This window comes from Pipistrellus kuhlii, unplaced genomic scaffold, assembly GCF_014108245.1.
Source record: "Pipistrellus kuhlii isolate mPipKuh1 unplaced genomic scaffold, mPipKuh1.p scaffold_m20_p_7, whole genome shotgun sequence".
NCBI classification, from domain to species: Eukaryota; Metazoa; Chordata; class Mammalia; order Chiroptera; family Vespertilionidae; genus Pipistrellus; species Pipistrellus kuhlii.
In genome coordinates this window covers 41180792-41196623 of record NW_023425573.1, presented here as the reverse complement: position 1 = coordinate 41196623, position 15832 = coordinate 41180792, and the positions used below count along the sequence as shown (strand labels likewise).

The 15832-nt window shown below is 39.1% G+C and overlaps 1 protein-coding gene across 3 annotated transcripts in view; it reads left to right on the top strand.

The window, feature by feature from the left end:
* NOSTRIN (nitric oxide synthase trafficking) overlaps positions 1–15832 on the top strand; it is a 45871-nt gene that overhangs the window by 28250 nt on the left and 1789 nt on the right. The window contains exons 8-14 of one of the 3 annotated variants that reach the window (XM_036422060.2): positions 1930–2055; positions 5805–5903; positions 5998–6123; positions 9488–9596; positions 10923–11008; positions 13698–13823; positions 14919–15030. In XM_036422060.2, the coding sequence (XP_036277953.1) occupies positions 1930–2055; positions 5805–5903; positions 5998–6123; positions 9488–9596; positions 10923–11008; positions 13698–13823; positions 14919–15030 (784 nt within the window). Of the gene's footprint in view, positions 1–1929; positions 2056–5804; positions 5904–5997; positions 6124–9487; positions 9597–10922; positions 11009–13662; positions 13824–14915; positions 15031–15832 lie in introns of all 3 variants that reach the window. The other 2 variants (XM_036422059.2, XM_036422061.2) reach the window with 2 other exon arrangements.

Sequence of the window (15832 nt, the reverse complement as noted above, 5' to 3'; positions counted from 1 at the left end):
AGCCTGTCTAGTTCCATTTTCTATTTCCAGAGCCTAGTACCTGACACACTTTGGTATCCAGTAAGTGTTTGATGAGTGCATGAAATATTTGTTCCAGGAGAAAGAAAAGAAGAAAGAAAAATGCAATCTTTGACAAATTTTAGGAAGGTTTTCTGAAAAATTCCTTAAATGAAAAAATGTTTTTAAAACTTCTTGAAATAAGAATGTAAGAGTTGACATTCTTCTTTTATATTGATTTTGGGTTATTTGCTATAAATTTGCTGGGCAGAAACTTCTAGTCAATAGCTATATAGCGTAGGCTAATGAATGTGAAGGGTCATCTCAAAAATAACTTTGTTCTCATTGCTGGAGGTCTGAGTATTCTAAGAATCTAAGGACATAATTTAGCAAAGTATAGCCATGACGCACTTTCAGCCCTTTCACTAAATTGTTATCAGATTAAAATTCACAAGCTCATGTTTCTATACATAAATGTGATCCATTACACTTGATATTCAAAACCCAGTGTGTCCTGTGTAAGTCATATATCAGAGCCCAGGGAGAGTTGAATGGCTAGTATATCAATTGGAATAATAAAGTGAGTGGTGTTAATATTCAGAATATTGGATGAATGTTCTTTATTACTGAAACATTATTCAAAATGTCCTTAAACATAAAGAGGGTCATCCTTAAAAGCCTTTGTCTCTGTCCTTAAAACTCCTGTGTGAGTCAGAGGTATCCTGAGTGCTCCTTAAACTCTGGTTTAAGGACCATTTGCATCAGAATTAACTGAGGAGGTAGTGAAAATTCAGATTTCCTGATCCCATTACAGAACTATTGAGTCAGTAGGACTACTATGGGGCCCTGAAAATCTGCAGTCTTACAAGCCCCTGAGGTCACGCCTAGGCATATTAAAGTCTGAGAATAATTCATGTCGTACAACTTTTTCCTTTCTCAGAGACTTTAAATTACTTGTCTGAGCATTTTGAGAATCGATTCCAGCTACTCTGGTCCAGAAAGTTTTGTATTAGTTTGATTTCCCAGGAGATTTCACAACCAGAATGGTCCATTTTGGTGACTGGCAAGAGGGGGCTCTTTGGGGAGGAGCAGATCACTGGGGAGTAGGGTGCAAGGAAGGCATCTGTCAAGCTGTCCGTAACTTGCTGTGAACACTGACATGTGTCTCGCTCAGACTCTTCACTAGTAACAGTAATACTCACTATGAAGCTAACCCAGGTCTCAGGCAGTGCGCCACCTTCCTTACCGACTTCACCTGCTTGATTCTTCAAAGCAACCCAGTGAAACAGGAGTATCACTATCCCCATCACATAGATAAGAAAACTGGCTCATGAAGGTTAAGTAATTCACCTGCAGGGCTCTAATCCTGAAATTTGATTTTGAAGTTATACTACAGAGTTTATAGAGTGAAAGTAAAGTAAGGTTATTGGACCTTACTGGATGATAGCCAGGCCTCATCCTAGTTCTAAAAGTTATATGATCATACATTTCTCTACCTGTCCTGGTCAGAAATGCCAGGATTGAAAGGATTTACCAAATGAGACCACAGAAATTGTTCATAGATTACAGTCTTGAGTTGGAAGTTCCTGATCTATACTTGCTTCTCCTTATCTGTCATTTGGCCTCCTCCTTGATTTGATGAACGAGAGCACATCACATCATATTTAAGCACCTTGATTCCCTCATATGAAAAATTGAAAGAATTGCACTGAGAGGTATTTTGGTTCCCTTTCAGCTCTGACATCTTTTTTTTTTCTTTTTTTTTTTTTTTTTTTCTTCTAAAAGATCTTTGATTTTCTTGGCTATAGCTACTTTTTATGAATTTAGCTGGGAGATGAGAAACATATTTTTGGGATGAATGACATTAAATGGAATTACAATGGGCTTTTCTAAATGTGTTCATGAATATGAGACTCTGATGTTTTACTTTAGCTCCTCAATAAATTGAAAAAATCGACTGAGAAATTGACAAAAGAAGATGAAAATTATTACCAAAAAAACATGGCCGGCTGTTCTACCAGACTGAAATGGGAAAACACACTAGAAAACTGCTACCAAGTAAGTTATGCATTCGCTCTTTTTCTTCTTCCATGGAGCTTTGTGTGGCCTTGAAAATGGAAATCAGATCTGCAGTACATGACCTGATGATCGCTGCCCTTAGCTGTGGCCCTCACTCACATTGTGACTTTACACAAGCGACGTTACTTCTCATTGTTGTAATTCCTCCATGGATAAAAAAAACCAATGAATATTTATTGAGTATCATTGGCCAGGATTCCGGTCCTACGTCCTCAATAATGCTCAGCCGATTTTGAGTAATGCTGCCAAAGGAAAGTGTAAATGCAAGCTTAATGATTAGGTATTCAGAAATGAGTTTTAGGCCTGGAAGCTGATTCATACAGTATTCATACACTTAGAGAATTTCTTTGTATGTCAGACATTGTGTTGGACATTGGATATTTATAGCAATGAATAAAGCACCATCTCGATACTTTATGGGGATGTGTGCGATTTAACAGCAAAGAAGACATACAAAGGAAGAATTCAGTCATCCAATAAAATTCAAAAGGTATGAACATGCAAATCATAGAAGGGAAAATCAAATTACTAGTTACCATATGAAATGATATTCACCCATTTGGCAAAAATTTTATTTATTTTATTATTTTTTTCTTTTTAAAAAATTTATTTTTCAGTTATAGTGCATCTAGTAAAAATTGTAAAGTTATGATAGGATAAATTAGAACAATATACCTAGGGTGCTTGTTATAATTCAGACTCCTGAGCACCCCCCTAGACAAGGTGGATCACAGAATTCTGAGTGACTTTAGGACAGGATCTAGGTGATTGCTAGGCACACTAAAGTTTGAGAGTTCTTGCTCTATAAAGAGCATATTTCTTTCATCAATTTGATGAATGCAAGCTCCTCAGGTACTGTAAACTACAAGGTCAGGGCAGCAGTAGAAACTGAAAAGATGAATAAAGAGTGTGAATTAGCTTGGCCACTGTGGCTGGGTTGATTGAGTGTCAACCCATTCACCACAAGGTCACCTGTTCGATTCCCTGACAGGGCACATGTCTGGCTTTTGGGCTCAATCCCCAGTATGGGGTGAGCAGGAGGCAGCCGATGGATGTTTCTAACTTTCCCTCCTCCAACCTCACTCTCCCCTCTTTCCCCCTGCCCCAAGTTCAATAAGAACATATTTTTTTAAAAGAGTGTGACTTATCATGATGTCTTGGCCTCAGACAGGTTCTAAATCTGCTGTTTCTTGGTAATTCTGACAACACTTTCTTCGTATGTGCTACATTGCACTAGAGGACAGTTTTAGATCCTTCTCGAGTATCTTGCTTTTCTACTGCCTATTTTATTAAAACACACACACACAACACACATATATATAATGGAAAGCAATAATTCATTGTGTGAGATATGGACTTTCCCTTTGCACAGTGGAATTAATCTCAGCCTCTTTTCTTGAGCGAACATAGATCATTTTAATGATTTCCCTGAGATGTAATTAAAATCTGTTAAACATTACCATCTCCATCAAAAGACACTGGTTATTCTAGTCTCAAAATGATGCTAGTGGTTCAGCACTTGCCAAAGTAAAGAAACAGCTGCCCACCAGTGATGCAATGTGTTCCTAATCCTGGCTTTTCTTTTCTTTCCTGTCCTTTGCTCATCATGGCACTAAACTAGAACAGCTGCTCTCTATGGCCTTTTCTGTCCTGTAAAGTCTCTTGCTTTTTGAAGTTGTCCCACTTGAGGTCCAAACCACTGAGAAGAATTTGTGTTATGTATTTGTTAGGAAGCATATGGTTTCTGCCCTTTGAAGAAACTATATGTTCGATAGGCTGTTCTCCAGTGTCTGTAATCCTGTAGGTGGGAGACCAAGAGCGCCCGGCCACATTCAAATGGCTGGTGCCTGCAATTTTGGAGTTAAACTCAGGGGACCAGCACCAGAAACAAAGATGGTGCCCATTGACTTACAAAGGTTGTGCAGGTTCTAACTCCATAAAGAAGGTAGGTGGCCTCGGGGATCAGAGCTCCAGACATTCTGATTCAAATGTCGGGACACTTGGCACAGGATAAAAATCTGCATGTGATTGACAAAGATGTTCATAGTTATTGCCTGAGCCTATATGCTGATAAACAAAATGTGGCATACACGTGCAAAGGAATATTATTCAGCCTTTAAAAGGAAGGAAATTCTGACATATACTATAGGATAAGACTTTTTGCTAAATGAAATAAACCAGACACAAGGGGCAAACACTGTATAATTCCTATTATATGAGCTAACTAGAGTAGTCAAATTCATAGAAGACAGAAGCTAGAATGGGGGTTGCCAGAGGGGCTGAGGATGGGAGAATCAGGAGTTATGGCTTAATGAATATACAGTACCAGTGACGCAAGATGAAAAATGTCCTGGAGATAGAGAAGGGTGTTTGTTGTCCAACATCATGAATGTACTGTGTTTGACACTGCACTACACATTTAAAAATGGTTACAATGATAACTTTTATGTAATGTAAAATTTTCCTAATTAGAAAACAAGTAAATTTAAATTATTTTTAAATGACTGTATACTACAATGAAATAACAACAGAATGCAAATGCCGTCTGCTCAGGAATATAAAGAAACAGCATACTGGATCAGGCCAGTGGGCCCTGCAGGTGTGCCACAGAGTCAGGATGGGAGAAGCCAATAAGCTTTCTGATTTCTCATTCCCACCTTATCAGAGGCCTTGAGATGTAGTCCATCCTTCTTGCTTCCTATGGTAATGTTACCCACCAATTTGCCCAAAACCTTCTTCATAAAAGACTATTGCTGGTGGCAGTTACAGGAGAAACCAATCCTCTGGATGAAGGAGGAATCCCTGAGTCTTGTCCTTACAAAAACAAGGTGAGGAGCACGTTGGCTTGGACACCGGCCACCTCTAGGTACATACCAAGCTGTCCTATCAGCGGGGAAAATCCCCTGCATACTCCATCTGTCCCCAATTTCTCCCACAGTGCCTAGCTGCTGAACTTCTTTGAACTCCCTCAAAACAATCAGTCAGCAACTCACCTAGTAGCGAGTGGCAAGAATCTAATAGCTAACTTTTCTAAAATGTTAAGGGCTACCTAACAAGGTAATGTGACCTCCCTCATTTTCTTATTTACCCTTCCAGCTAAAAGGTATGAAACTCCCAGAGTGGAATTCTTGTCATTCCACTCAAAATGGGGAGGGTATGTTTCCACCTTTAAGCAGTGGTCTCTGACTTAATTTAGGCCAGAATTATGAATTGATCAGACTTTGGGGTTCTGCTCGTCAGAGTTTCCTGAGGCAGAAAATTTGTGCCTCCCCTTTGCCCCAGCAGAGACTAGCGGAATGCCTTCTAAGACTGTAAACCCAGAAATATCTAGTTTCTGATTACATTTTAGAGATATAGGTTTTATATCTATATCTATTTTATATTATATCTATTAATAAGGGTTTTACTGGGCTTTACTCTCTCTGGCACTCATGAATGCTTTTCAAATCATTCTTTTTCTACCCTTTCTTTGTGAATGTCTGATAAGCCATGGCATCCACCTCCATACCTTTGGGTTAAAAAACCCTGGAAAAAGCATGCGATTTAAATCCATTTTAATGGAAGATAAATAGGAAAGATGCCAAATCACATTCCTGTCCTGAAAATCTCCCTACCACAGTTTGGAAATGACACAATCAAGAGGCTCAAACAGGACAATTTGCTCAGATTGGTGACTTCAGTTTTTCATAACAACTGGCTGATTGTACCTCATTTTCCATTCTTCTCAGAACATCCTGGAGCTGGAGAAGGAGAGAATTAAACTTTTATGTAATAACTTGTATCAGTACACCCAACATATTTCTGTGTTTGGCCAAACCCTGACCACAGTGAGTAGTAGAGATTTCTCCACTTCTGGGATGTATGGTAAGAACTGGCAGGGAAGTCGTCAATAACCTTCTCCTGCTTTCCTTGGCTCTGCAGTGCCACACGCACATTCACGGGGCCATCAGCAAGATCGATGTTGAAAAGGACATCCAGGCTCTCATGGAAGAAACTGCTGTCTCATCTACAGAAAATAAATCTGAGTTCCTTTTAACCGATTACTTTGTAAGTATGGGTGGGGAACCTTAGTCAGGTATGGAGCGATTCCTTTAAAAAAAAAAAAATTTTTTTTTTTTTGAGGACAATTGTAAAGAAAAAATCTTGTGTTTTTTTAATGGAAAAATATTGATTTTTTTCCCCATGGTTCAGATAAATTAAAAACAGTATGGTTTACAAATAGGCAAAGGAAGCATGTCTGAAAGGGAAGAAAGTCAAACAAGGGTTTTCAACTGAATCTTCATACTTGGTCTTCTATGAGAATAATGCCAGGCACACATGTTTCCTGACCTGTAAATAATCACTGTCTCCTCTTGGTTGTATAACAAATCACCCCCAAACTCAATGGCTTAAAGCAAGCATTTATTATTCCACAGTTTCTTGGGTTAGGAATCCAGGCGTGGCTAAGCTGGGTGCCTTTGAGTCCCTCAGAAGGCTGCAATCAAGGTGTCAGCCAGGACTGCAGGCATCTCAAAGCTCTACTGGGAAACAGCCGCTTCCCAGGCCTGAATCCTGGTTGACTGCTTGCTGGAGATAACATTTCCTTGCCAGGTGGTTCTCTCCTTAGGGCAGCACACATGTCAGCCTGCTTCCCCGAGAATTTTGATCCAAAAGAGACAGAGACAGAATGCCCAAGATAGAAGCATAGTCTTTTATTAGCTAATCTCAGAAGTGATATCTCATCATATTTTATCTGTTAGAAGCAAGCCAGTAAGTGCGGCCTACGCTCAAGCTGCGGGGATTACACAAAGGCATGAATTTTAGGAGGTAGGAAGCACCAACATTCTTCACGGTCCTTTTCTTTGAAAAGCTTGGACCAAATCACAGAGGCTAATTTTGAGGGGATTTGGATGACTCTACTATGTCATCCTTGCTAAAAATAGACCAGTGTGCCTGGTCAGAGCCCAAGCATCTTTTTTCTTAGCTATCTGGGTTTAAGTGCTTTGTCTTCTGAATCCCTGACAACTTTTCCCTGGGCTCTCTGCTAGATTTCATTCAGACTTCAAGGGCCATATTGGAAGGCTTATCTTTCTCTGTATAGAACCAACCCACTGGCCATGCCCTCCTATAGGATTAAATGGGTAGACAAAATCAATATCCCAGGATCCACACTCAGGGAACAAGAGATGAGGCAAGAAATAAAGGCAATTAAATCTGGGCACAGCAGTGAACCCAGCAGCTGGGAAGGCGACCAACTTTTCCTTTCCGTACCTTCCAAATAGCAGCATGTGACCAGCTATTTCTAAATTTATTTATTTTTCCTACCTTGGCAAAGGCAAAGCAAATTAACAATAGCAATATCTTTTCAAAGCAGAAGTTGAGGTAGAGATGGGAGCAGAAAAGGAAATTGGATTATAATAGGAAAGCCCTTCCTTTTCTCTCTCTCTCTCTCTCTCTCTCTCTCTCTCTCTCTCTCTCTCTCTCTCTTTTTCCAAACAGTGTAGGTGATCCCTGGGATGAGAAAATATACAATAGAATATATCTATTACTTTATTAAAAGGCTAATAAAAATGTCCCTATAGACTAACCCAGTGGTCAGCAAACTGCAGCTCACGAGCTGTTGACTAATGAGTTTGCTGACCACTGGGATAGGGGCTTAATCACAAGGAACAACAACGACAGCCTGTAATTATTGGAATCCAGAGTCTAGGTCAGTGGTCGGCAAACTCATTAGTCAACAGAGTGGCAAACCGCGGCTAGCGAGCCACATGTGGCTCACGAGCTGCAGTTTGCCAACCACTGGACTAACCTATCAATAAAATAAGGGTCATCCTCCTTGAAAGTTTGACTAGGCTTCTATCTATCTATTTATCTATCTATCTATCTATCTATCTAAAGCTAATATGCAAAGTGTCCTCTCCGGAAGACTGCGACTTTGATCGCTCACTATGCTGTGCACTGACCACTCGGGGGTGGGAGGAGTGTGTGTGGAATGAAGGAAGACCCCAGCCAGCAGCCAGGGAAGGAAGGCCCTGGCTGGCAGCCGGAAGGCCCTGATCAGCCCTGATCACTGGTCAGGAGTAGGGACCCTACCAGTGCATGAATTTTGTGTACTAGGCCTCTAGTTGAAATATAAGGAGGCAGCCATAATTATCTTTAATTGATGTGCTCATGGAACTTTTGGTTTCTCTGAAACTTCAGTGTACCAGAACTAAAGACTACATGTCTGTTATTTAAGATAATGGACTGTATCTCCAAATGGAAAAATGAGATTTTTTTTTAATACCCTAAGGCAAAGTGCCTCCAAAGTCTGACTTTAGAGTCATGGCAGTAAGTGTAGAGGGACTTATATGTAGTGCTATGAAATGTATAGGGGCAAGAGGTAAGACAGGGGAACAACCCAAGTACAAATATTGGAGGGCTAATGACCAGTGTGAACATATTTATAAGGTCACTGTAAAGGCCTTGTTCAAAAATGGTATCTATAGTTTTATATGCCTCCTCCAATATTAATCTTCTTTCTGACAAATATTTGGAAGAGAGGAAGAATTTAAGAAAGCTAAAGGATAATAGTAAACTCCATCCTCAAGTTGAGCCAGTAGTGATCTATCCTCAGAGATACATTTTTGAGCAAGAGGTGTCCCCAAGTAGACCAAGTAAAGTCTTGGACTGGTCTGAGAGCCAGATTATAATGTGTGCTCCTCAGCAAGAAAGGATAGGGCTGGAGTTAGGCAATCCTGGGGTTTAGTCAGAGCTCACCTGGGGGCATGGCATCACCTCGGGCTATAAAAAAAATTATAATTATATAATACACAATATGTAAATAAAATATTTTTACCTGTACATTATGTTTTGTTGCATAAGTCCTCAGCTCCCCTTTCTTCATGACAATCTATTTAGAGCTAACCTTCCACCAACATTTGGGATTCTAGTTTGCCTCCCTCCCTATCAGATAAATCCTGACTCCCTGACTCCTTCACTTCCATCTTTAGTCATTAGTTTCCCATCTCTCTCCACAGGTTTCTCTCCCTCTGCTATTTGTACAGCCACCTTTCCCTCTAACTTTAACATACCCCATTTTTATTCATCCTTTGAAATATATATGTGAAGGTTCAAATTTTGTTAATGGTTCTCCTAGCCTATGAGATAAAACCCCTACTTCTTTTTGCCCCCAAATCTGGCCTAACCTACCCAGACAACTTTTTCTTCCACTGTGTTTGCTTAAGCAACTGATCAATTTACTGTTCCCGATACAGTTCCCATGTATGTTGCTTGCGGGCACATCTCTGGTGGGGGGTGTGCAAGAGGCAGCTGATCGATGACTCTCTCTTCAATGTTTCTAACTCTCTATCCCTCTTTATTCCTCTCTGTAAAAAAATCAATAAAAATATATTTTTAAAAATAAATAAATATCCTTTTTCTTGCCCTAAAGGAAGAAGATCCTAACAATGCAATGAATAAAGAGAGACAAAAGTCTTCAATAAAATCAAAACTGTCGAGATTGCAAAGAGATATTGAAAAAGCCTCAAGCGACCGGGAAGGTGTGTAATATCTCTGTGAATGGCCTGATAAGGGAAAGTATTTTCATTGAGAGTTGGGTGATCCTGCTTTTACTGATTGACACAGGGATTATCTCCTTTAAAGAATCACATGTCAAACCTAATTTATATGAATAAAGAATTTTTTTTTAAAAAAAGAAAGGAGAGAACCAAAAACCAAAAATGACAATTTGGTATACCTATGAGAGCTATATGAGTTCTATACCACCTTTTCCAGAAATGTAGCATTTTACTTTTTATTTTATTTTATTTATTTATTTTTAATATATTTTATTGATTTTCCACAGAGATGAAGGGAGAGGGATAGAGAGCTAGAAATATTGATGAGTGAGAAACATTGACCAGCCTCCTCCTGCACACCCCCTACCGGGGATGTGCCCGCAACCAAAGTACATGCCATTGACCAGAATTGAACCTGGGACCTTTCAGTCTGCAGACCGATGCTCAATCCACTGAGCCAAACCAGTTTCAGCCAGAAATGTAGCATTTTAAAAATATATGTATTTTTGTTGACTTCAGAGAGGAAAGGAGAGAAGAGAGTGAGAGAGAATCATCAACCGGTTGCCTCCTGCATACCCCACATTGGAGATCAAACCCACAACCCAGGTTTGTGCCCTGATCTGGAATTGCACTGTGAGCCCCTGGTTCATAGGTCAATAGTCAACCACTGAGCCATGCCAGCCGGGCAAAAATGTAGCATTTTTCTATGATTCTGGCATTGCTGGAATGAGGGACAATTCGTTTGGTTTAAAACATAGTAAACTGTGCACAGGGCTTTAGGCTTTCTTCTCTGTTTTCTTTTAAACTAACTCTCTAAACAGTGTAATGATCATTCGGGTTAAATCCTGTACTTAGAAGAGAGGCCTGTTAGAATGTGAAACCTCTCTAAAGGGGCGCAGATAATAAAAAACCACCCCCCACTTGTGACCGTGATGTGTACAGCTCATTTTATATGAACCAGGACAACCCATTGTAATGGAGTACTTGACAGGAAATCCAAGAGAGCAAAAACGTTTCCCCATGTAAATATCATAGCAAGGGAAAGCCTAAGCCTGTGGTAAATGTCAGGGATCCACCAGGAATGGGTCAACAAGGAGGATTCATGAACTCATCTAGGAAAAATATCAGTCAAGACTCTTAAGCATCAACAAGCATTTCTCACATTTCATTGAATGAAGGAAAAGGTCACCCAATCCAGTAGCAGCTGCCTACAGAAGCAGCTCCAGCCATTTCGGAAACCCTTCTGGGCTCAGTTGTATCCCTCTGGGACGGAAGGATTGGTGACTGAAAACATGACTTCATTTTCAGGACTCCGGCGAATGCTGAAAGCTTACTCCAACAACTCCTTCTCAGACCCAGAGAGCCAGAAAAGCACAGCAGCCTTAATGGAGGAGGTAAATATTGGCAGAGCACAGTTTCCTAGATTTAATGATGAGTTATTTTTAGAACGCTCATTTTCCAGCCCATTTGGCCGCTGTTTGCCTTTCCTTTCTCATGACAGAACAATCTAGTCTGAGGCGTGTAAGGTCAGGTCCTTGGCAAGGAGTTTGAAAGATCTGGAAAAATCCAACTACTTAGAAACATTTGTTTTAGTTTTTTCCTAAGCGGGGATGGGGAAGTGCCTAGAATACAGTTCTCTTAAATAGAATGATTCCTTCAGCGTCTGGAAACCATGGGGACTTGTAACCCAGTTAAGAAACTTGACCAAAACCACAGGTCCTACTTTCAGAAAGGCATGTATTTGCATCTACCTAGCTCTGCTATTTATGGGGGCCAGGGATAACTTTAGTTTTTGCATCTGTAAAATAGGGATATTAGTATCTACCTCAAAGGGTTTTTGTGAGAATTAAATATTATTTAAAAAACGCTAGCACAGTGTGCAGAGGCAAGCTGAAAAAGTAATTATTAATTAAAATGCTTTTTTCCATTCATTCCTCAACTAACATCAGGGTCTCTGAGAATAACAGGAGGAAAGAAATATGTAGGGATTGATGGACAAGGTGGCAGCTTCGGAGGAATCCACATTAAAAAGGCAATTAGCAAAGATTTGTGATTTAATATAGGGATAAAAACAAACAGATGCAGGTACCTATGTGTGCAAGATATGGGTTTTCTGCTGTGATCAGAGTGAGAGGATGGTGATGGGTTATCTTTTCTGAGAAAAATTCAGGAAGAGATAAAAATCTGATGCAATGTTTGGAAGGGTACCGGAAACTGGACATGCTTCTCTTCCCTCAAACATAGCCTGATTCTCTTACGAGTAAGGACCTAAAAATTCTGTCCAAACAGGCAATTTCAGTAGTTCTTTGGTGAAAATAGATGCATACAGGCCCAATTTTCTTAGCACAAGCTTCCTTCAGTTGGCTGCTTTTGCAGAAACAAGCCTTACACTCCTTGTGAAAAGCCTGAATTCCATTCATTTGCAAACAGAGGTCTAACATATTTGCAATGACACATGGTCACGATGTTTACAAAAAGTTAAAAGACTGGGGCATTTTCTGTGAGAGCACAAAATATTCAATTAACTGACACAATGTAAATAGCATTTGCCAAAATAAAGTCAAGTGAGAGCACTTTATGATAGCGTTAATTATAAATTTATTTATTTGGTTGTTCCTGCACAGAATGTTGTCATTCTTCTCACCAGCAAGGAACATGTATAGGATCAGTTGGGATCACTACTGGATTGATTCACACAGTGGAGGATGCAGAGAGGGAGGGAATCTCACCGCTAAATTCACAGTGTTTGTGATCTAGTAAAGGAACAAATGCAAACCTTCGAATAGTGGGTGCCAAATACCCCTGTTATTTCATTACATGTCTCTGCACCTGTTGGAGGGAAACTAGTGATATTGATAGGTTTAGTGTTACCTAGGGAAGTTTTTCTGCATTAGGACACTCTGTTCCATTTAAATTCTTCCTAATTCACTGTTTTTTTGGTATTTGTTTGTTTTGGGGTTTTTTTTTGTTTTGTTTTTTTGTTTTTGTCTTTGAAGTGCCATATTTGAAGCAAAAATTGTTGGTAAGGCATGTTCTCTGAAAAACTGTTGTAGGTATTGACTTCGGATATGGGAAGGAGACTTACTCTGTGATGCTCTCAGATGGAGAGAAGGTCTTATGGTAGGAGGTATGGGAAATAATTTTAGTTTTTGCATCAGTAAAATGGGGATATTGGTACCTACCTCAAAGGGCTTTCAGTGCAGTGGATTGCTCTAAGAATTAGAGGCCTTTCTCATCAATTGGAGGTGTCTGTCAGGGACCCTAGGGTTAGGAATACCCATGCTGACGTATGGGAAAGGGAGAGTAATGTGAGGAGGAGATTGGATAAGCAGGCCCTTTCTAATACTTTGATTCTGGTTTTTTATTTGCCCTGATTGGGCACAGCCTGACAAAGAAGTCATTTTAAAGTTTCTAGTTTAAAGTCAAGTAGAGAACAGGAAGAGCCTAAGAGTGTGTCTTAAGCTTCAATCCTTATTTTCATAATTAAAATGTTTCTTCTAGTTTTGAGAAGTGTTACTGTGAACTTTCTGTGTAATACAGGGCCTCACCTCTTCAAGAAAAACAATGGAAAAAAAAAGAAAAAGAAAAAAAGAAAAATAATGAACCTCAACCAAAATAATAAATAAACAAGCCCCGCCTCCCATCGTTTTAGTTTGATTCTACTGATATGAGTTCAAACCTATTCACAGTGTTGAGCACTGATGCCTCAATTGCCTTTCCTCAAGACCTCCCAAAAGCCTGTCTTCTCAGTCAACATTTATTATTCCCTCTCACATTCCTCAGCAGAAAACTGGGTAAAGCCTACTCATTGCTACAAAATACTGAGTAATAATCTACCAAGGTTTCTGGTTTATTCTATTCACACGAGTCCAGAATAAGACACACTCAACAACTAAGGCTTTCCTCTAGGAAAAGGGTCCATTGTTTCACTCAGCATTTTCTGTGTATATCTGCATATGAGTTGAATGAGTGATTTTTTAGATCTCTTTGTTATTTTGGAAGTTATCCTGATATCCTTTTTCCCATGCAGTTGTGCCTCATTTTCTAGAAATTTACTCACAAGGCCAAATGATGTATCCACAGACCATTTTGAAACTAGACCTGATGCAAGCAAATGCCTATAAACTATCATCAGTGTTAGCAGAACTTGAACAAAGACCTCAACCCAGCCATCCTTGTAGTAACTCCATCTTCAAGCGGAAAGAAAAGGTAAAAATTTAAGAGATCGGTTATAATTTCTTGACTAGGCTTCCTGGGCGAAGTAGCTTAAAGTAGCATCAGAGCAAAAGCGCTGTAATGAATTATGTATGCCACATGTCCCAAATCTCAACTACAGAATTTTAAAATAAATTTAGTTTCATTCCTTTGAGAGGAGTAACAAAAGCTAAACGCAACTGAATACATTCTTTGTATACTAAACACGGGGAGTTAAAAACCTTTTGGATTCTTTCTTCTTCCTACTCATACCTTAACTTTATCCTTTGTGCTTTTATAGTAAACTTTTTATTAAATTGAAATTTTATATTCATACAGACTTGAATCATAAGGTTTATAATATGCATTAGTCTCATCCATTTATCATACCACACAACGTAGAAAATGCATAAGCATAATTTTTAAAAATTACATACATGTATTTTCCCAGTGTTATCCTCTTTAGAAATTGGTGGTGAACAGTGAATATGCATGGATTAACTACTGCTTGTAGCTATTTTCTATTGCCTATCAGAAGGGGGTGCTATAACCATTTTGTTATAAAGGGACAATTTTCTTTCTAAGAGACTCAGAGCTGGAAAATGCTCTCAACCGAAAAAGAAAAAGAGCGTTGGTGGTATAGTGGTGAGCATAGCTGCCTTCCAAAAAAGAAAAAGAAATAGGGAAGGAAGGAAGGAAGGAAGGAAGGAAGGAAGGAAGGAAGGAAGGAAGGAAGGGGAAAATAGTCTCAATAATTTATAGTCTCAATAATTTAGACAGAGCCATATCATTAATTTGCATTAAAGCCAATTAAAGTTGAATTTGTAGGAGTAATGCTGTGAATGTTATCATTTTGCCTGTGTAAAGGTCAGAATTGCAAACTCAGGCTATAAAACATGCTAATTCTCAAATACTGAAAATATTAAGGCTTCAGATACAACACAGCTCTATATAAGAGTTTAGGAATGTAGTTAATGCTTTATTTATATCCTCTTCCAAAAAAAATTACAAAACCAATTCCTAAGGAAAACAGCTACAGAAGAATTATATTTCATGAATAATTGTGTTGTTAAAAATGACTGTTTTCAAAAATATCTATCTGAACAGCAGCAGACCCATAGTTATGTAAGAATATCTCGGCCTTTTCTGATGAAGAGATCAGAGACTGTTGTAAGAAGGGCATCTTCTGGTGGGCAGAGCAATCCAAGTTCTTCATGTGCAGGTAATCCCATTCTTGGAATAATTTTGGGCCAAGTCCTATCAGTAAAGCACATTGCTATATTTACCTTTTTTTCTTTTAGAACTATGTTGATATATATCAGCTCAATGAAAACTAAATTTAGACTGATTAATTTGTTAGACTGTGTATCTTTCTGAGCAAATTTAATCCAAAAAGTGTGAAGAAGCCAAGAAGAGTGGGGGGGTTGGGAAAATAATTTTTTGAGGTGACTGGTTCCACGTTACTCAGATAGCCTGCAATTTACAGTGCACACGATCACCCCTAAGCCATTAGGAGGAACTCTGAGATCTGTCTCCAGAGCCTCCTCCAAACCTCCATGTGAGAAACATGCTGATCTCAGGGCCTACCTACCCCATTTATTCAGCACCTGACTTTAGTCATTTGTCCATCCACACCCTTCTACCTTTTGGTGTTTACCTTTCAACACATACACACACTCGCGCCCACATTATTGTCCCTCATAGTTCAACTATACTTACCATAACCTTGACTCTCTAGTTTCTTGATTAGAAATAGGTAAAAGAAAAAAAGAAAAAGAAAAAAAAAGAAGAAAGAAAGAATTCCAATAAAACCCAGGACACTAGGGTACACATGTATATTAGAGACTCACTATGGCATTGGTGATAAGAAGTACCTGGTCGAAGGGTCCCCTATCCATACCTGAATGACAAAACTTATGTATATCTTCCAATATAAGCATACAACAAGCATGCATACCACACTTTTCAGCCAACTGATGTTGATTAAGTTCATGTGGAAAGCAGATAATTTTAATTTATCATCT